This window comes from Poecilia reticulata, chromosome 22, assembly GCF_904066995.2.
Source record: "Poecilia reticulata chromosome 22, P_reticulata-male-v2, whole genome shotgun sequence".
In the NCBI taxonomy this organism is placed as follows: domain Eukaryota; kingdom Metazoa; phylum Chordata; class Actinopteri; order Cyprinodontiformes; family Poeciliidae; genus Poecilia; species Poecilia reticulata.
Genome location: NC_088851.1, coordinates 22,951,744 through 22,974,453, shown reverse-complemented (window position 1 = coordinate 22,974,453; position 22,710 = coordinate 22,951,744). Strand labels below are relative to the sequence as shown.

Here is a 22,710-nt window from a genome sequence, read left to right as displayed (position 1 = left end):
AGAACAAAATAGAACGAAATATAGAAAACAAGAAAGAGAAGAAAACAGAACGAAAACAAACAAAGGAAGAAAAAACAAACGAAATATAGAAAACAAGGAAGAAAGAAGAAAAGGAGAAAGAAAACAATGAAAGGGAGTAAAAAACAAAAGATAGAAAACAAGGAAGGAAGAAAGAAAAGGAGAAAGATGCAACAAGCAACATTTGGATCTGACAGACTGAACGAGTCGGGAGCTTTAAGATCTGAGGAAGGTGATTTCTGGGACAAAAAGGCAAATAGTGTTTTTATTTCAATGTTTTCTTGATTTTTTTCCCCCAACATTTTTATTAAAATGACAAATCTAGAAGATAAAAGTATCCTGTCAAAATAAAACCATAAAATTAAGTTTTTTTTACATTAAATCTTTGTTGTAAATTGTTTCAACGTCAGATTTTCCAGGCATTTGAGGTTTATGTACTGTATCATAATGAATCCCTCATATTTTCCTTTTCCTCATTTGAAAGTACTTTGGATAATATATACAATAATTACACAGAAACTGATGTTTTCAAGCCTTAATTCCTTTATGAATTTTTGTTTACTGTTAATGTAAACACGACATTAAAACCAGAATCAGATCAACAAAAATAAACATTGTGAGATTAATGAAAAGGATGTTTAGTAAGTGTCCGTCCACAGGTTTTTATTATTATGGTACGGGTTACATGCGATGCAACTGGATGCTTCCCAGCAGGAAGTGGGCCATTTTGGATCAAAGCTTCCATTTCCTCTTTTTAGACGTTGCACCTGATCGAACTCGTTCCACCAGTGGATTAAATACAGAGTTTATATTTAATCATGTTGACCACAGGGTTCTGCTCATGTTTATAACAGAGAAAACTGGATTTCATGGTTTCAGTCTTAAACTGTCAGTTTTTTTAATCCAGTTTGGCAGTTTCTCCTCACTCACAATATCCCTTTGTTCTGGAGCGCCCCAAGGTTCCATATTTGGTCCAGTGTTGTTTTTGTTATATTTATTGAAACACAGCTTTTCTTTTACACTTTAAATAAAACAAAACTAACTTACAAGTGACTTTTCAGCAGGAAATAAGAGCTTGTTTTAAGTCAGTAACTCTTGGATATTACTGGCAAATTATTTAACTCGTAACAAAACTTTCTTCCCATATTATTATAAGATTTAATGAAAGTAGAAAAACAATGAATATTTTGAAGAAGAAATTGTTTTGGGCAGAATTAGTTCGATGTGACCTTGTAGGTGAAAGGTCAAATCTGAAATGTAGTCAAATCCTTCGCAGAACAGTGAGAATATAAAAACTAAGTGTTTAAAATATTTTGATCAACATTCATCAGCGCATTGTTGATACAAAAAAAGAAGTAAATTTTTTGCTTTAAAAAATTGTATGCATTTTCTACAAAAAAATTGGAAGTATCTGAATTTGAAAAGTTTAATTTCTTTTTAACATCGGAGATTAATCTAAAACATTTCTGTGTTTTCTTTAAAGCAAATTTTCAACTTTTCAGATTCAGTTATTTAATAGTTTTTCTATAATTTTTTTTTTTTTTTTTTTTAGATTAATCTCAAGATTTCTGATTTTTTTCTGTTTTTTTCTAGCAAATGATCAACTTTTCAAACTTGGACCTTTTTAGAATTTTTTTTAGATTAATCTTAAAATTTCATATTTTCCTGTTAGAAAACTTACAACTTTTGAAAATTTGAAACATTTTTGAGAAAATTTCTGAGATCAATTTCAAAATGTCAAAGTTTTCAAATCAAATGTTGAACTTTTCAGACTGAAATTTCCTTTATTTTTCTAGACATTGTTTTAATCAGGTTTTTTGATGGAAATTTACTCCTCTTTTTGTTTTTGGCCCTAATACTTAAAGAACAACAAATAAATATGTAACATTACCTGAAGCCATTTCTTTGTGACTCAGAGGAGTCAGTCAGCTTCGACTCAACAGAAGTGTGTGACTTTCTGCTAATGAGGCGACTGCTGGTCTGGCTCTTGTCAAGAACATGAATCATGGCCCCCCGGCTCCTTTTCCTTCTGCCTCCATGGGGGGAGTTGGATCGGCACAGCAGGAGGCTGAGAAACTTCTGACGATGCGATCAAAGTTGCGTTTTGTCGTCTTAAATCAAAGCAGAGCGACTTTATTTCCATCTGTTTCTCTCTAGGTGCGTTTTCTTTAACCATAACATTTCGCAAATTTGAATTACGGAAATAATTTTGCTTCTTGGAAACACGGCAATTTCGAAAAGACGCGATGAAAAGTTTTTGCGCTGGGATGGATGTGGTATTTTGTCAACAGCCGGATGTTACTACTGGCGGAAAAGACGAAGAAGACAATACGTTTTTGTTGGTGTTTGTTTTTTAATCAATGTATTAATCAATGTATTTGTTTAATAAACCGAACATATTAAAAGCAACATAAGAGTATAAAAAACCCCCACAAATAACCCAAATGAATCTAAAACTTTCATAAAATATCATGGCGGAAAACTAAACTTTCCCCTTCAAAATAAAAAGAGGTTCTTGCAGCATTTTTTGAATCCACAATGAGGACTTAATAAAAAAAAACCCTCATTCTTCCATTGTGTAAAGTAAGGGAAGGTTTTAAAGGAACATCTATGTAATGTTGATATAAATATATTTTTAAAGTATTTTTGAATTTGAATGAATGCGTAATAAGACGACAGGAAGTAGTAGAATTACGTTTTTTAATGATTTATGGTGCTAACAAACTTATTCTCGCCTCATTTCAATACATTTCTGAAACACTACAATTGCAAAATGGCGGGTTTTTTTTTTTTTTTTTTAGCGCACATTTACAGTGGAAACGCGGCTACTGTTAGCATCAAACCTCCCCCATTCACAGCTAAATTAAGTTGTGTGATTTTATGCGGATAATCCAAACCTATTCAGACGGAAAATCAATCTAAGTGCATCTGATTAGATTACAGGAGGATTCTTGGCTAAAATGCGATCTTTAAGAGGAGCAGGAGGCTGTTGTTGGTTAGGCGGAGTTTTCTGCACAGCTTGAGAGACAGCTGACGCAGCTGAAGCCCTGTTTACTTAACATGAAAAACATTAGCACACACACACACACACACACACACACACACACACACACACACACACACACACACACACACACACACATCTGGTGAGGCTGACGGATACAAAACTGGAAGCCAGACACACAAATAGCTGGGAAGAAGAGGGGAGGGCTCAGCTTGTGGCGGGCGCGCTGAGGTGACAGCCATGGTAATTTCCTGTGGCAGATTTCAGCCTGAGAATGGCGACGTGGGAGAAAACGCTTCATTAGAGCCGCAGAGCTGCTTCAGGAAGCGAGACACAAGCACAGAGCTGGATGCAAGAGGAAGACCGTGTGGAAATACAGAGAAATAACAGCTGAACTCTAACGCTGCACTAAAAAAAACCTACTGACTGTGTGTTTTAAAGGGGACCTATTAGGCACATTTACATTTTTCACGTTTTTTAAAATCTCCATTTGGCTCTGAACTGCTTCTAAAAGCAGTCCAAAAACTAACATCCAGCTGTTTTTTGGTAATAATTTAATGTTTTTTTGGTGTCTGCATCTTATCCAAAAATCTTCTTGTAATTTCATCAAATGCATTTTATATTGATTTTCTGTCTGAATCAGGTTTGAATTACCCGAATAAAATCATACAACTTAGTTTAGCTGTGAATAGCGGAGATTTAAGCGCCAACAGTAGCTGCTTATTAACAAAGAAATATATTTACATGAGCATATTTACAAAGAAAGTTGTTTTTATTGCAAAAGCAACATTTACAATAAAATGTTGCATCTTACTGAAACATTTTATTGTTGCAATTATATATATATATATATATATATATATATATATATATATATATATATATATATATATATATATATATATATAAACTCTTGTCATCAAATCAGTTTTTGCCTGGAAGGTGTTTTGCTGCCATCTTGTGGACAGATTGCAGAAGTGCATTCCTGTTAGGACCTTTTAAGACTACTTTTAGTGTTGTCTTAAAAACACTACACTAACTATTTTACATTCAGCTTGTTTAAAGTTCTGACTTAAAGAGCGTCAGTATATTTTATGTGGCTGAAAATGAAAGTGCTGCTACCAGATATTATTTTGAATTGGATTCTGTTCTGTAGAAAAACAGTTTTCCCTGAAATGCAATAACGGCGTAGTAATGCCATGGTAGATTTGGGAAAATGAAGTAAAATATCCATAAAAAAACTCTGAAATTTTGAGATTTCCAGAAATTTTTCCAGGAAAAAAACAAACAAGATTTATTTTAAATTATTTTTATTATTTCAAAGATCAAAAATTTTAGATTAACCTCAGAAAATTTCAATTAAAAGCAAGGCCATTCTTTTATCTTTAAAGGTTAAAAAAGTTCAGGAAAAAACAACTCCAAAAATTTGAGATTAACCTCAGAAATGTTCGAGAAAAAGTGAGAATAATAAGATTAATCTCAAAATTTCTGTTTTTTCTCGGAAATTTTTGACTTTTGAAACTCAGAAATTTCCATGATTTTTTATTTTTTATTTTCTGAGAATAATCTCAAAATATTGGAGTTTTTTGTCTCACACAAATTTCAAACCTTTGTAACTCAGAAATCTCCATTTCCCCCCACAAAATTTCTGAAACTGAGCTCAAAATTTCTAATTTCTTTTTCTCAGAAATGTGCAACTTTTGACATTCAGATATTTATTTATTTTTTTATAGAAAAATTCCGAGATGTTTTTCTCGCAAATTTTTGATATTTGGAACTCAAAAATGGCCTCATTTTTTCTAGAAAATGTCTTAAATTTTAAAATCTCAGACGTATCCTGGTTTTTTCTACAAACTTTTTTAGATTAATCTCAAAGTATCTCAGTAGTTGTGGCAGAAAATGTCTCTCTTCTTATCTACGATGACCCTAATACGCCGCCGTAGATCCTTATCAAAGCTTAAAACGGGACTTTTACTCGAGCCAACATGAGGTCGAGCCTCCTGCAAAGCAGTCTGACCCACGGGTGTAAAGTTACGAGCGCCCTCCGCGTAGGACACACCTCCAGAGGGAGTTTCCTGGGAGCCGAGCAGGAGCCTCCTGCTGCTGCTGCAGAAAGCTCCGACTCGGAGAGGTCGCTCTGCAGGTCCGCAGTTCCTGCAGCTCCGGACGGGAAAGCGCCCGGGATGGGCCACTCTTTACGCGCGGCTGCCCTCCTGGCCTTCGTGGTCCTGTCTGTCCTGGTGTCGCTGCTCATTACGAGCCTGAAGCAGTTTGGATCTGGATCAACGCGCTTTTTCAACGCCACCAATCCGGAGGAGCTGCGCAGGGGGCTGGATGACCAACTCCGGGAGAGACGGAAAGAAATCCTCCCGCTGCTCCTGCCTCTTGCTGATGGTGATGAGAAAAACGGAGTTTTGGGAGAAGCTCAGCACTCCTCCGACTCAGCTTTGGATCTCAGTTTGTGGAATGAGGTCACGCTTGGCACCGGGAAGGCGCACCGGGATCAGATGGGCTGCGAGTCCTTAGTGGACGTGCGGGCGGTGGAGGTGCTTGGGTCGGGATACACCAAGCTGGTGGTGAAGGCGAATGTGGCCGGAGGTCAGGCCGTGGCGCTGAAGATGGTCAACGAGCAAGGCGTCGACATGAGAAAGTGCTTGAAGGAGTTTAAGGACGCGCAGGGCTGCCGGGAGCTGGTCTCCTACAAGCTGCGGAAAGAAATGCTGCTGCTGCAGAGACTGCGCCATCCCAACGTCATCAAGGTGAAAAAGTTTGATCCTAATCCCAGAGTTGGACAGTAGTTACTTTTACTTGAGTTACTTTATTATGAAGAATTGCTACTCTTACGCTGCAAACACGCAAACTTTTACCACGTGTTTTTGGTCTAGTTTCTAGTGAAGATATCTTGGTTACACTTGTAATAAGAAAAAAACTCTCTCAAGTATCTTTTCAGCAAAAAAAAAATAGGAGCATATTTTAAGTCAATAATTCTTTAATATTGATGAAAAAGTAGTTCCACTGGCGGATTACTTCACTTATGACGTTATCAAGAAATAATTGATTTCCAACAAGCTCTATCATCTTACTGAAAAGTTATGCGTAAGTTAGTTTAGTCTTATTTCAAGGGTGATAGGATATTTGCAATAGAAAGCAGTTAAAAAATAAATGTGTGTTTTTGAGTAAAGTTACTCCAGTTACTCAGCGTATTTATGTAAAGTTTATAGATACTCAAACAAGCTTGTTGAAGGAAACTGGTTTGGGGGAAAATTGAATTATTTCCACGTAACTTTATATTTTGATCTGTTTGATTATGTACTGTTTAAATATTAAATTATTGATAATTTACTTGAGTATACTTTTAACCAAATACTTTTTTACTCTTGAGTAATTTCTTGGATGGATACTTTTACATTTTTAGTAAAAATTGTTGAAGTAGTGCTGGTCTTGATTGAGAACAAGTCTTTGGTACTTTACCCACCTAGTCGCCATGTTTTACTCCACATTCACAGAGAAACTAGTAAAGTACGAGTAAAAAAGTATTTGGAGCAACAGATCAAGACATTAATGGACTAAAAAGTTATGTGCAAATTTTGGTATTTTAAAGACCAAAATTACAACATTTTCTATAAACAAAATCAGGTAAAAAAATAAAATAAAATTCCCAAATCAATTTCTTTCAATGTTTAACTTATGAAACTTTAACAAACACTGCAGGTGTGTGTCTGTATCTGGTGAGTTTTTGGTTAAAACATGTTAGAGAATCCAGAAATTTTACTTAAAAGTAGCAACATTTCAAAATAAAAGTACTCATCTCTGAGTAAATACAATAAAAAGTCCCCATCAAGGTAGCGCATTTAAAAGCTAAAAATTCTCTTCTAATCTAACATGTGACTGTGAAATCACATTAAATGCGGAAAAATGATCATTCGGTTAACATGATTTGATTGAGCCGTCACACACATGCCGGAGACAATCGCTTGGGTTTGCTTCTAAATTGAGCCATAATGGTCTGAGTGAGTCAGATGGAGCCAGGACAGAGGAGCATTGTGCGCTCCTGCCAAAACTGGACGCAGAGGTCAGAGGAAGGTCAGCAAATTTAATTTAATTAGACGGGAAGGCCCTGCAGAGCCAGGCAGACTTTCCATCCAGCACTGAGACAAAAGGAAAATCTGAGCAGCGGGACAGGAACCATGGAAAGTCAGGATTAGATCCAGAGATATTCCCTTTCCACAGCTTCTCAACGCCACACCATCATTTCTGGTAATAAAGCTGGTAATAACTAGTTACATTTACTCAGTTACATGCCCGGAGTGACCCAACTCAGACTTTCTTGCCTGAATGCGACCTGTATCTGACCTGTTCATGACAGTCTGAACAAATCAGATCGGATTTTTTCTAATGCGACTCAGGCCACTGGGATTTCCGATCGTTTCTAATGTGACCCGAATCCTAACGGTCAGGTCCTGAACGTCATCCGATGCTCGACAAACGTCACTTTTCTGCGTCCTGGGAAGAAAAACAACAGCCATGGCGGACGGTAATGAGGATTAAGTTGTTAATGTGCTGGCTCCGGTCGGACATCCACTTAAAAAATATAAAATAAATAATAATAATAATAATAATAATAATAATAAAAACTTCAAAATCGTAAGATATGCTACATCGTTAGCATCCATGTTTACTTCCGCAAACGCTTCTTCTTCTTCTTTATTGCGTTTGGGAACACGCTCTAAAGCTGAGCGCCCTCTACTGCGCATGCGGGACAATTTCTGGCCGTTTGCAGTTCACACACAAGTCGCACATATTGGAAGTGAACTACCACGAAAAAAGGATCCGATTTGACAAAAAAACAGGTATTCGGTCACTTCAGGCTGCAGTGTGAACATAGCTTAACTTGAGTAACTTACCATTAGAAGTATTTTTACTACGCTGTACTTTTTTACTTTTACCTGAGTAATTTAACTGTGACCTATTGATACTCTTACTCCAGTAAAATTTCTGTGTCAAACTGACGGCTCGGGGGCCAAATCCGGCCCACCATAACATTGTATGTGGCTCAGAGGGAAACATAAGTAGAACCCTGAAGATAACCGTTGCATGCGCTTAAATCATATGTATATTGTCAAATTACATCAATGTGAAATGAAGTTCAACATTATTTAACTCAACTGCAGAGACAGGTATGCATTTATATTTCAACGATTTGTGGTTTTATTAATGCATTCTGCCACAACCGATTATGAGGACATAATTCATAATCTTGATGAGGCCCAAAATAAAAAGTGAGTTTGACACTGTGAGTAACTTCACTGAATGAAAAACAAATAAAAATTCACCAGGCACCGAGTTTTATACTGACAAAAAACTCGTTTGGAAAAAAAATGGAAATATTTTGTAATTATGTTATTTATGTGAATTAGTTTAATATTTTTGGTCCTTAAAATGCCAAAATTTCCACTGAACTTTATACTTTGGTTCATCTGATGATGTAATTTTTAAATATTAAATGATGCATTGATCGATTACTCAGTACTTGAATGGACTTTTTACCAAATACATTTTTACTTTTACTTGAGTAACAACATTTCCAAGCAGTTCTGCTCTACTTGAGTGCAGTTTTTGGGTTTTCTACTACCTGTGTATTTACTGCGCTGTTTTTTTTTTCCTCTGCAGCTGAAGGGCCACTGTTCAGGAGCCCATGGAGGAGGAGGAGCAGGAGGAGGAGGAGGAGTGGAGAGAGGAAGAGTGGCTGTCATTCTGGAGCAGGGGGCTCCTCTCCAGATGATCCAGTTGCTCCAGACTCCCTGGGAGGACAGATTCAGGGTAAACAGCTTCTTCTTCTCTTTTCTTTACCTCTTCATTCAGGTCTGACTTCTGTAATTAACAATTGTTTTATTAATCAGTTTTTCTGACAATTAAAAACTTGCCACATTCTACAGATTTTTCATTTAATCACACAATAAAAAGTTTTTGATAAGAAACTAAACATTTTAATGCTTAAAAAGTAATAATAGCAACTAAAAAATATACTTCTAACATCATCATGTGACAAAATCTGACTATAAATTTAGATTAGCCAATTAATAATTGGACAGCAGATGATGCTAAGTGGGAGATTTTTACAAGTGAAGCTTAAACTATCCCGTTTGGGTAGAACGTGTTTAGAGACAAAATGTTTTTGTTTTTAACTTGAATGCAAAATGAATATACTTTTTATACATTTTTATACAAATTGTCATGATTTTCATTTGTGTACTCCAGTTAAAGCTACAGTACGTAACTGTTCTATAAAAAAAATTAGCAATCTCTGAAAAAATCTAGCTCCTTTGTCTTTTTCTAACAACCAATCAGAGCCAGGAGGCGGGTCTTAGTGCTGTCAATCATTCTTCACCAGCCCTCCATTCTCTCTGCTACCTGCAGCCAGCATAGCCTGTCATAAATGTTAGCATAGTGGCAGATAAACGGATTTCCTGTAACTGAAAGTTGTTTTTCCGCCATAAGCACATTTAGCAGAGTACATGAGTGTGATTGACAGCGCTAAGATCCTCCTCCTGGCTCTGATTGGTTGTTTTCAGACAGAAATAGTAGCTCTGGGTGGAAGTGGAACAAACTGATGACATAATGACAGTTTTAACAAATATGTAAAAAAAAAAACATATTTTTTAATAAAAGTTATATACTGCACCTTTGAATGCAAAATGTATTTATTTTTGTACCGTTTTGGCAAAATTACTGCTCTGACTGTGTTGTTTTTTTTGTGTCTGTAAATCCGATTTAACGACGAATGATTATTTAACTTATCGGTTAATGACAATTAAAACGATTAATCGTTTCAACTGCAGACTTCTTCCTCTACAGGGAATATAATGTGAGTAAGTTGAGGTGTGGGATTGTTGGACAGACAGAATCGGTGGGTGGTGGACTGAAAATACGAGCGATTATCTCAGCTGTGGCTCTTTTTCTGCTGCATCGCCTGAATTTTGGGTCATGATACCCCTGGCAGGCCGGCCGGGCCCCTGCAGGGTGCATCACTCTCAGGGTGTTCGGTTTCACCCTTCCTCTGCTCTGCCCTGATTCCACCGCATGGCGTTCAAGAAACTCCCGACATTACACAACCCTGTAGCCATGTTCATAAGCCATAATTTATTTTAAAAACATTTGATTAAATTTTATCCTTGTATAATGGATTCTCTCATTTCTGGAATTTGTAAGGTTTCGGTTTAAAAATTGATATTTTGGGACAAAATAAACAAAATTAAAACAAATCAGCTGCTCTTAGAATGGCTGATTATATTATAATTAATTGGCAAGCAAACAGTGCTTGTTTTCTCATAGGAACAAACAATCATCCTAATTATTAAAAAAAAGTTATATTTTTCTTATTAAAATGTTTATTTTATATATATTTAGATGTTTTGTTACTTAGATAATTAGTTTTATCCTAATTTTATCCATTTTTATCCTAAATACAAAATCTACATTTACATATTGTACAGTTTTGGCTCTGAATATGTGTTTTTTTTTTAAGCAAACAGTCTTTTTTCATTCTGTATTTTCATCAATATTAAGGAATTATATACTTAAAACATCCTCCTATGTAGCTGAAAGGTACTTTTAAGTTAGTTTAGCCCTATTTCTAGTGCTTTAAAATATTTGAGCTAGAAACTAAGCAAAAATACTTGCTTAGTTTGTTTTTGCAGTCTAAGAGTAGCAATAATTCATAATAAAATTACTCAAGTAAAAGTAAAAAGTACACTGAAAGTTTTTTTTTTTCAGAAATACTCAAGTAAATCTAAGTAGTTACTACAAAACTCTGTTATGATGACACATTTTTCTGGACCATAAATTATCCCAGAACTTATTGTCGCAATAAACGATAGAATTGTTGTTTTGATACTATTTTCATGTAATATAATGATAATAATGTAAGAATACATTCAAGATCAATAAACATTTAACACTGGTACTGTAAGACATTTTAAATATCCAAAATAAATAAACAAAACAACAAATAAAATGGATTATAAAGTCTCAAAAAAAGGTCTAGTTGAGACCAAAACACCAAACTGATAATTTTTATCATCCAGTTTTTGTTTGTAAAATGAGAGAAAAGAGAAAAACAATAAATCACTCAAATTAAAATTCAGTTTGTTTTAATTCATCATGTGGTTAGTAGATTTACTGCTTATTTTGACAGCTCTACCTAACTCAGCTTTCCACAGCGTTAGGTTAGTTTGGAGAAAGAAAAAAAAACATAAATTTGCAGAGAGGAAAATGATTCTCTCAGCTCCAAACGTGATTTTTCCTGTAATGTGGTTTTCATCTTGTTATCCAGTAGCTGTAGGGTAATTATTCAGCGCCTGAACTGATCAGGTTTTGGCATGTCTGGATCTCAGGTGTGTCTGGATCTGGTCCGGCTGCTGCACTTCCTGTCCCGCTCTCCGCTGGGCTCCGTGGGGCTGCTGGACTTCCAGCCGCGGCAGTTCGTCACCGTCTCCGGCCAGCTGAAGCTCACCGACCTGGACGACGTCAGCGCCGGGGAGCTCGCCTGCCGGACGCACGCCGACTGCACGCTCAAGTTCCCGCACAGGAACTTCACCGTGCTCTGCTCGACGCGGGGCGTGTGCGACGGCCTGAACGAGAAGAGGAACATTTACAACGCCTACAGGTACGAAAAAAACGAGAAGAAGAAGAAGTGACAGCTTTACAGCGTGATGGATGTGCTTTGGATGGGTGGGACGAAAACACAGGTTACACTGACAACTAAAATAATAACAGAAAAGATAAAGACATACATCTGGAAATATGGCTGGGGGAAAAAAGCACGTGTTTTCCCTTTAAACTGGATTCTGACGCACTGCAAAAACACTAAGTCTTACCAACTATTTTTAGTGCAAATATCTTAGTGCACTTAAACTTAAAAGTAACATTTCAGAAAGTTATGCAATGTTTTTTTAAGTAAATTGTTCTTGAATAGTAATTAAAAAAGGTCTGCACTGCAAAACCATAAAATTTTACTAAGTATTTTTAGTTTAGTCATTAGTGTAAATATCTTACTACACTTTAAATAAGAAAAGTAACTTACAAGTAACTTTTCAGCAAGATATAGGAGATTGTTTAAAGTTAATACTTTCATAGTTTTAATGAAACAATACTAGTTACATTTGCATATTATTTCACTTATAACATGGGAAAAATGTGTTGTTACAAGTTAAATGATCTGCCAGTGAAGCTTGTACTTTTTAAAGGAATTATTTACTTAATATAAGCTCCTATTTCCTGCTGAAAAGTTCATTTTGTATTATTTAAAGTTTAATGAGATATTTCCACTAGAAACTAGACCAAAATACTTGGTAAGATTTTGTATTTTTGCAGTGTAGAACGTTATTTTTAAAATCTATATTCAAGAATTTTGTTTCTGTTTCTCTGCTCTGTACAGAAAAAACAGAGATGTTATGTTTTTACAAGTTTTATAAATGGCAAGAGCTGCAATTTGTCAATATTAATAAATATTTATGCTACACTGTAAAAACACAAAACTTTACCAAGTTTTTTTTTGTCTGGTTTCTTGTCCAAATATTTTAGTTCACATGAAATAAGACAAAACTAACTTACAAGTAACTTTACAGCAACAAAAGGAGACTGTTTTTGTTTGTTATGTAAAGTTTCACAGGTACATTATTTCATTCATAACAGAAAATGTTTTTGTTGTAAGTTAAAAAAAAACAACAACAAAAAATCCCACAGGAACTGGTACTTAAAAAAAATCTAAATCAAGAATATTGACTTAAAACTAGCTTCTTCAGGCTGAAAAGTTACTTTTTAGTTAGTTTTGTCTTATTTCAAGTGGACTGAGAAACAATTCCAGATTTTGTGTTTTTGCAGTGCAGCTTTATGAAGTCGTGTTCAGGGTGTTTTTCTGTCTCGCTTTGCTCCACTGCAGGTTTTTTTTCACCTACCTGCTGCCTCACCAGGCCCCGCCCGGCCTCACACACCTGGTCGACCACATCATGAACACCACAGGTGAGGACGGCACACACACCGACATGATTAACTATCAGGGATCAGAGAGCGAATCGTTCCATCACCGCCGTCGTGTGACGACATGCCCCTCAGGCAGGGCGGCCAAACGTTTTGTAACATCCTCAAACAAAGGAGAACTTAAAAAAAATCACAAAGTTTGATTTAAAATATAGTTTACGTGCTCAACAATAAACTTGTAAAGTATTTTTTGTCAAGTTTCTAGTGCAAATATCTTATCTTACGCTTGAAATAGGACAAAACCTTTGTTAGTTTTGTCTTATTTCAAGTGGACCGAAATAACATTTCGTAACATTTCGAAAGTAAAGTTGTAAATAATACCAGAATAAAGTTGCAATATTACCAGAATAAAGTTACAAGAATACCAAAATAAAGTTGTAATAATACCAGAATAAATCTGTAAATAATACCAGAATAAAGTTGTACATATTATAACTTTATTTTTGTAATTTAATTTGTAAATTTCTTTAGCTTATTATCTGACATTTGTGTGACAAAATGTCTCCATCTACATCAACCATTTGCGCCGGTACGACTAATTCGCATCATTCAATGTCCGCACAGGGTCCACAAATGGCCCACGACCCACACTTTGAACACCCTAACTTTAAGTTTTCCTATTTTTTTTAACTTAATGAGCTCAACTAGCATGATACTCCTCTGAAACAAATGTTATGTTAAAATCGTGAGCCTGTGAAGCTAAATCACATCAGTGCTGATGAGAAATGTGACCATCAGTTCAGACTGGGTTCATTTTGTTTTCCAGGGGAGCTGAAAGCCGACATCAATCAGACTCTGCAGGCCTTTGAACACATCCTCCTCCTGTACAAATCGGGCCTCCACCTGGACAACCTGCACCCTTCGGCCCTGAGAGGTGAGAGCTGTGGGAAGGAAGCCGGCTCTTCACGCACACAATCTGCTCTTCTGTTTTCATTTTATAAGCTGGAGAAAAATGAAAGCCGCTCGTTTCTCCCGCTCTGGCGTTTTCTGACAGCTTTATTAGGCAGCTGGAGCGAGAGGACGAGAAAAACAAAGTGGAATTGATCCTGAACTCTGCATTCACCCCCATAACCACAAACTTTATATCGATAGGATTTTACATGCTAGATTAACTCAATATAGAGCCTCGTGGCGAAGAGGGAGGGACATTATAGCTTTCTTTACAAATAAAATCTGTGCTGTTTATTTGCCAGCTTTGCACAAAAAGACACTAATTTTGCAACATTTTGGATCGAGAGTCTTTAGCTGCATTTCCAAACTAGAGCAAATGGGAAATTAAATTCGCTTAAGAAACATGAACATTTCTGAAAAAACAAAATCTGATTTTTTGTTTAAATTGAAATGGAAGCACGTTTTTTTTATCACAAGAGTAAACATGATCAACAACCGGGTGTTACTACTGGTGGAAACGACAAAGAAGATGACAGGAAGTGGTAGGACACGTGTCAAACTCGAGGCCCGGGGGCCAAATCTGGCTCGCCGTAGATTTTTATGTGGCCGCTAGACTCCAAATTACATCAGTAAATCCCTCTAGTTTTCACAAATCCACAAAATTGACACAAAATCAACAGAACCTCACATTTTCTCCTAATTTTTACTGCAAATCTTTCTCAAAATTGGCTAAAAACATTTTAATTTAAGTCACTGCTGCCTCAGCCTTTCTTGATGTCAAGTTGCAGTCCGTGACCGTTACGGCGATTAACAAAAGTCACATTTAAACACCATATATTAATGCAAATACTGTGAAAAACCATAACAAATATTTCTAAATTAGCACCACAAAATCTGCGATTCTGATTCCACATAAACACAAAAACAATCATGAAACACTGGAGGGACTGATTAGTGTGAAAAGATTATGTAACTTTAAGAAACACTTTTTTATTTATCTTAACAGTTTAATGGGTTTTATCAATACATTTTGGTACAGCTGGCCCTTTAAGAACATTGCGTGAACAAACATTTTCACGTGTGGTTTAATTTGCGTTTATTTAATTGTGAAATTGTTTTTTCAACATTAAAAGATCTACAAAGTTTAATCTGTTTTTTAATCTCAATTGAATTTACACTGCAAAAACACCAAATACAACCAAGTATTTTAGTCTGTTTTTTAGTGCAAATATCTTATTCTACTTCAAATAAGACAAATCTAACTTATAAGTAAATTTTCAGCAAGACATAGGAGGTCAATAATTTCGTAATATTGATTAAAAAGTACTAATTCCACAGATTATTTCACTTATATTGTGGTAAAAATGTTTTATTAATAAATTAAATAATCAACCAGTGGAACCAGTGCTTTATTATCATTAATGTTATTGGCTCTAACAAACTTCTACATCTTCCTGAAAAGTTTCTTTTGGGTTTATTTTGTTTTATTTCAAGTGTACTAAGACATTTGCACTGGAAACCAGACTAAAACATAGTTGGTGAGATTTTGTGTTTTTGCAGTGTGGGCCTTTTTTTAATCTAAATTCAAGGATTATTTACTTTAAAAAGCTGCTATATGTTGCTGAATAGTTCATTTTAAGTTGGTTTTGCCTTGTTTTTGCAGTGTAGGTCTGAACTTTGACCTTTTGTTCCAAACATTTTGACCCTTTTGGTTAATTTTTCTGCTGAAAACGAACCTCCATTCTTGTCTTTTGACATATTTTCCTCCTAAATTGAGCAAAATTCATCTTCAGTTCAACTCTAACCAGTGAATACAAAGACGTGTTGCAAAATCTTTTTTATTAGTGCCGTTTGTTAGTCTGTCACATGAAATCCTAGTAAAAAGGAGAGTGAATACTTTTGCAGAAACGTTTAATTTCTTCCATAAAAACAATCCTACACAACGTAAACTTCTTCCATATAAGCTCAGAGAAGCCCTTCACTTTCCCTCTCCCCTCCCCGCCTCTCCTCTCGGCCGTATGAAATATTAATAACAGAATGACTGGCTGCGTTCCTGTGGGGAGATTTTTTCCGTCCCCCAGATGCTAGGCTGTTTATATAGCAGCGCTTTGTGAATTTAATCACAGGTCCGGGGTAAAGAGAGGCCTGGTTACGGAGGGAGGCTGCCAGCAAAGGGAGGGAACGTTTCGGCTTAGCGAGGAGGTGCCAGGAGTCGACTGCTGCTGCCGCCGCCGAGCGATAAGGCTCGAAAAATGTCTCTGTTTATTATAAACGCATTTTGCAGATTCTGCTTCCACCTTCCCTGGTTTTAGGCTTTTATTATGTCCTGTTAGTGGAGGTCGCAGTTCAAAGTTCAGGCTGGATTCGCATTAAGAAGAACGCTGAACCTAAAATAAGACAAAACTAACTGAAAAGTGGATTTTTAACAAGGTTTAAGAACTTGTTTTAAGTCAGTAATTCCTTAATATTCATAAAAAAGTACTTATTTCATTTATAACATGGAGAAAATAAATATCTTATAATAAGTGAAATAATCTGCCAGAGGAATTAAAACTTTATGGGAGTTTCACTGTATTTTACTCAGAGTTGAGCAGAAACTTGAGTAACATTTACTAAAGTAACTTCTTTTATTACCATGTTTACTTGAGTAATTTTATTATGAAGTGTTGCTTCTTCTATTCAAGTAAAATGTCTGGATTTTCTGCTGACTGTGAGAAACTTCACTGCAAAAACCCAAAATCCTACCAAGTAATTTTAGTCTATTTTCCACTGCAAACATCTTAGTTCAATTTAAAAAAGACAAAACTAATTTTTAAGTAACTTTTCAGCAAGATATGAGTTTAAGTCAGTAATTCCTTAATGCTTATATTTCCACTGGTAAATTATTTTATTTAAGCAAGGGAACATGTTTTAAGTGAAATAATCTTTTCATCATTATTAGGGAATTATATGAGTGAGTTTTGTCTAATTTCAAGTGAAATAAATATTTATGTTGGAAACTAGACCAGAATTACTTGGTAAGATTTTGTTTTTGAAGTAAGAAATAAGCCTAACTTTGCAGCACTGCCACGTTTTTCTAGGTTTTTTTAAATTTATTTGATTAATCAAACGCATGAGAAAAGCTAAAGTAGCTCAGCCTCTTTTCTGGTTGGAATAAGCGGGCGACGTGTGAGTTATGGTTAGGTTAAGCTCCGGCTTAGTCTTGAATTTGTTTTGGTTATGCTTTGTGTCAGTGGAATGTCCCTGGAAGGGAAAAAATCCACAAGCTCCAATGTGTGAGAGAGAAAAGAGATACTCATCAGACCTCCAGTCTTAATTTAAAATTGCTGACAGATGGAGAGTCTTCAGTAATTTCTGCAGAGATCATCTGAGCTGCGATGGAGGAGCAAAGACATAGAGTTGCAATTTTACTAAGTGGAAGAGGAGAAATGGCGTTTATTCAGGAATAAAGATACAATTTGGACTATAAAGGAGTTAATTTTTGAATCTAGATATGAACATTCCTGATTTTTCTTCTTCTTTTGAAGTTTTTTTACTCCTAACACACACACACACACACACACACACACACACACACACACACACACACACACACACACACACACACACTGCCTCCTGCCACTTACAAAAGGTTACCAGCTTGTAGCCATGCGCCTCCTCCTCACCGCCTCACAGGCGAGGCTTTTGTCCACTTCTGGGCCGGGTGTGCGTGCAGACGTATGTGTGCATGCTTTTCTCTCATGGCTCCGGCTAATGTGTAGCAGATGATTTAAGGCCAGATCCACAAGACGTCTGACTGAAAGAGTTATGATGATGAATGTAACGCAAATGCTGAGAAGGAGGAGGGAGAAGAAACGGAGCGGGTCGGAGGGAGGAGTTCTGCATTTAATGCACAGCAGCAGTTTGTTGGAGAGACTTAAGCTGCATTCAGCTGCAGCCCAAAGTGACACAATTACATTTTTCTATTCTTTTTGCCTTAATGTGACCCGTATTTGATCTGAGTCTGAACAACACAGATCTGATTTATTTATTTATTTATTTTATTTTTCTAATGCGACCCAGGCCACCTGGACATCCGATTGTTTCCAGTGTGATTTGCATTCTTGCCCAGTTCAGCTCAATAACAGAGGTGTCATAAAGGCACATAAAGACTCCAGTTACATTTACAATAAAGCATATGATTGTGAGTAAAGGGGCCAAAATTAGTGATAAACCTCAGAGCTCTGTGGTAAAATCTGTCCTGATTGTGAAGACTGTGTATTCAGTTACTAGCAAAAAGGTTTTTCTGCTAATATTTGCTGTAAAATGAAAGAAAAGCAGCATTTGTTTCTATAAGACACCAGCTAAAGTTTCATGATGCTAAATGTGCTCAACTAAAAACTCTGAATGTGTAAAATTTAATTCCAACTCAGTTCGTTGACCATCTCTTAGTGAGATTTTTTAAAGTCAAGACTGATGCTGCTTTTGGCAAAGCCTGAAAGGCAGCAGCAGGAGAAAATAATGTCAGCTGCATATAAATAATACATTTTCACTCTGAATACTTTGTCCAAGTATGTAAATGGTGAATAATAATGGGCTTAGCACACGACCCAGTGGTACGCCACTGTGTCACACTGTGAGCAAATATTTTCTTAAACCATCCAGCTGCTTGCTTTCTGTTTAGTTGTTAAATTTCAGATCTGAATTTTGCTTTTTTTATTTCCTAAGTTGCGTTAGTGGTCTAATTTTCCTCATAGAGCTGCTGTACTGAAGAACCGTCTCTCATTCTGTGGTTAGATTACACTGTGATGCGAGACATGAGCACCTCTGGGAACGGGGAGTACCGCTGCTGGCCATCCTACAGCCAGCAGGGCTGCGTTTTGTCCGTCCACAGCGCCAGAGAGGCTGCGCACATCTGCAACTCCCACTCTCAGTGCAGCAGCTTCACTCTGACCGGGCAGAAGACGTGGACGGGTGAGAAACTGCTCTGATTGAAGCATAGTGTCCAACAAGATGCTTGGTTTCTGAAAGTGACCTATTATAATTCTCCTAGAACAAGTTAGGTTAGATCTGTGAGCGACACTAAACATGTTCATTGCATTTTCTGCACAAAATAATTAGATTTTAGTCAGAATGAGCTGTTTTAGAGCGTCTTGTCACTTTAAATCCAAATAATCTGCTGCTGGCCCCCAACTCAACGTTTACACTCACACGTGAAATTGGATGCAAACAGATGCACAACTAAACAACCGTATGTCTTTGAATAGCATTAGTAGGGCCTAATAGGCACCTTCAAACATAACACTGTCCAACCCCTCAAGGCTCTTGAGAAAATCTCATTAGATTGGTATCTGAGCAGCAAAACACTCGTCTTTTCCAGCAGCCATTATACGCGGTAAAACTAGCTGACCAAACATTCTGGAGTTCCGTTGGGGTTGCTAGGTGACGGGTTGGGCTTTGCTGGGGTTGCTAGGTGACGGGTTGGGCTTTGCTGGGGTTGCTAGGTAATGGGCTGGGCTTTGCTGGGGTTGCTAAGTAACAGTGCAGTGCCAGCTGATTTGTGATGTCGCATTCGGAAGTTAAAACACATTGACTTGTTGCCAATAAACAACTGGGTGTTTTTTTAAAGTGTTTTCAAAAGTCCAGCCCATACAGAAAATCTCATTAGATTGGTATTTGAGCAGCAGACCTGAACAATAATTGACAAAAACACTTGTCTTTTCCAGCACATATGGCAGTAAAACCAGCCGACCCACTGGTTGTGAAAAGCATTTTATAAAAAACTTAGTCTTATTGTTCATAAATATTATTGAGTTAAATGTAATTTTATATAGTGCACCTTGTGGATGAACACGCTGGAGTTCTATTGTGGTTGCTAGGTAACAAATTGGGCTTTGCTGGGGTTGCTAGGTAACAAATTGTGCTTTACTGGGGTTGCTAGGTAATGAGTTGGGCTTTACTGGGGTTGCTAGGTAACAAATTGTGCTTTACTGGGGTTGCTAGGTAACGGCTCAGTGCCTGCTGATTGGTGACGTTACATGTAGAAGTTTTTCAGACACTAAAAGACATTAACTTATTACCAAAAAACAGCTGGGAGGTTGTTTTAAAGAGCTGGAGCTGTTTTTAGAAGCAGTAGAAACTAAATGGAAGTAAAAATATGTGCAAATTTTGATTAATAAGTCTCTTTAGACATGCCAACCCCTCAAGGTTCCTAAGAAAATCTCATTAGATTGGTATTTGAGCAGCAGTCCTGAACAATAAGCCTGAATAACCACAGCTGCTGCTCGACTGCGGCGTCTAAGCAAACACTTCTTTTTAAACGCTCGTTGAGGACGTCATGTAGGGACACGTTACTCCAGCGATGCGTTTCACACGTGTTTCTTTTGCAGGCCACCACCTCGCTTCGTTCAGGAGCAGCTTCGGCCTCCTGGTGCCCGACTCCGCCTCGGAGGTCTACGTGAAGAAAAGCAGAGTTCCCCAGCCGCCGCTGCTGCCGCCGCCGCCGTCGTCTTGACCTGCTGCCGCAGCGGTCAGCGCTAACTTGAAGTGAGAGCTGAAACACGGCTGGTTGATGGGAAGCGAAGCGGGAGCGCTGCGTTTATGCGGAGAACTGAAGTCTCTCTGTGAACATGCTGACCGCAGCTCGGCCCGGCTGCATGAGGAGCGGGAGGCTGTTTGAAGTGAATGTGTTGTATTTATAAGGCTTCTGCTCAGCCACTGTTTGATCCGCCTGCCAGCTCGCTGCCTCTGCCAGCTACTATTTAAAGGGATTTCCCTTTAGGTACAATTAAGGAGGGAGAGCCTTGTGCCCTCACTTATTTTGTTTTTTCCTTTATTTGCCATGTGTCTCGACTTTCGCCAGAGTTTAAAAGCGGACCTCGGAGTTCGGCGTTTGACGAGAAGCGAAAACAAGTTCAGAGAGAAGCGGACTTTGATGAAGGGCGCTGAGGTCGGGGTTGTGTTTTCATGGTTGTCTGGATTAAGCTGCAGCCATGTGAGCTGGGACACAGATAATTAAAACCATTCCACAGAAGCCTGCTCTCACATGCTTTTTATACGAAACTTAGTCTTATTGTTCATAAATATTTATACGATCAAGTGAAATGTAATTTTATATAGTGCACCTTGTGGGTGAAACTTTTATTTTCAATGAAAAATGTTTTTTTTTCACTATGCTACAAAAACACAAAATCTTACTTTTGGTCTAGTTTTAGTGCAAATATTTTAGGACACTAGAAATAAGACAAAGCTAACTTACTTGTTTTAAGTAAATAATTCTTTAATATTGATGAGAAACGGCCAGTTTCAGTAGCTGCATCTTGAAAATAAATTACATCAAAGGAAACACTGCAGTTTTGAAAATAAAACTCATTTTTGCACTGGGATGAAGTTTTTCCTCCATATTGAAGTTTGTTAATTTGGGAAAACTGTAATGGAAACTTTTTTTTTTTTTTTTTTTTGCATCACGAGTCACATGATCAACAACCGGATGTTACCACTGGCAGAAACCACAAAGAAGACGACGACAGGAAGTAGTTGGAGGATGATGGCACGGCATGGTTTTTAATGATTTGTTGCTTGAACAAACACCACAATTGTGTTTAATCGACTTTAAACCACATTTGTAGTAAAGATTTCACTTATAACATGAAATAATCTGCCAGTAAATCTAGAACTTTATCATTATTAAGGAATTATCAACTTAAAACAAGCTTTTATCTCTCTAAAAGCTACTTGTAAGTCAGTTTCATCTTATTTCAGGTGTATATATATATTTGCACTAGAAACGTAACCAGAAAACTTGGTGATATTTTGTGTTTTTGCAGTGCATCTGTAACTGTATGATTTGTCCCTATATAAATGCATTCCTTCTCCTTTTCACAGTTGTGCCTATTTGCATTTTTTATTGTGCGGAGTGTAACTGCCACTAACAGCCTGATTATTTGTCATTAGCACCTCAGTGTGTGTTTCAGCGCTGGGGGGCCTGCAGGCCGTCCGATGGGTGTTTGTGTGCTTTAGCCCTTTATCCGCCTGCCCACCCCCACTTCTACAATCTGCAGCCCATCTAAATGACTCGGGTTGCAAAACCTCTGCAGAGTTTGCACAATGACAGAGGAATGCAGTGAAATGCCTGATCATGCTGGGCTCATCATGAGGCTTAATTAAAACACGTAAAGTCGCTGATTTGGGCCGTTTTGCATGACGAGGCTCAGGGCTGTCGCTGGCAGACAAAGGCTGAGGTCAGGACAATAACAACTCAGTTTGCACTCGAATGGGCGGCCATCTTTGTCTGCCAGGAGGAACTCTGAGGTGAGGACAGGTTAGCAGGTTGGAGAGTGAAGTCAAATCTTCTACACTGTAAAAACAAAATCTTACCAAGAACTTCTACTTTCTAGTGCAAATATCTTGGTACGCCTGAAATAAGACAAAACTAACTTACAAGTAACTTTTCAGTAAGATATAGGAGCTTGTTTTAAGATGAAATGAACTTGTTCCACTGGCAGATTTATTTAGTTTTAAGTGAAATAATCTGCCAGAGTAGAAAAGCTATTTTTTATTAAGAACTACAACAAGCTCCATTTTGTTTATATAAAATTACTTGTAAGTTAGTTTTGTCTTATTTTAAGTGTACTGAGATATTTACACTAGAAACTAGACTAAATACTTATTAAGGTTTTGAGTTTTTGAAGTAAAAGTCCTTCCTTTATCTAGTATCTTTGGTCTAATAGTGAAAATATATTAATTTTGTCCTATTTTAAATATAAAAACTTAAAAGTAAC

At 37.0% G+C, this 22,710-nt stretch overlaps 1 protein-coding gene across 1 annotated transcript; it reads left to right on the top strand.

Annotated features, from left to right (window-relative positions):
- The first annotated feature begins 5,007 nt into the window (after positions 1-5,007).
- On the top strand, positions 5,008-21,809 carry pkdccb (protein kinase domain containing, cytoplasmic b). Its single transcript, XM_008400013.3, has 7 exons — positions 5,008-5,781; positions 8,693-8,842; positions 11,416-11,687; positions 12,963-13,042; positions 13,827-13,934; positions 18,728-18,904; positions 20,320-21,809. The coding sequence occupies exons 1-7, from the start codon at positions 5,008-5,010 to the stop codon at positions 20,442-20,444; spliced, it is 1,686 nt and encodes a 561-aa protein (XP_008398235.3). The 3' UTR covers positions 20,445-21,809.
- The last annotated feature ends 901 nt before the right edge of the window (positions 21,810-22,710 follow it).

Bases quoted from the DNA above. Each gene is read 5' to 3' on its own strand.
- pkdccb (XM_008400013.3), top strand. From the start codon at position 5,008: ATGAGGTCGAGCCTCCTGCAAAGCAGTCTGACCCACGGGTGTAAAGTT. The intron at 11,688-12,962 runs GTACGAAAAAAA...GCTCCACTGCAG, and splicing joins AACATTTACAACGCCTACAG to GTTTTTTTTCACCTACCTGC. The intron at 13,935-18,727 runs GTGAGAGCTGTG...TTCTGTGGTTAG, and splicing joins GCACCCTTCGGCCCTGAGAG to ATTACACTGTGATGCGAGAC.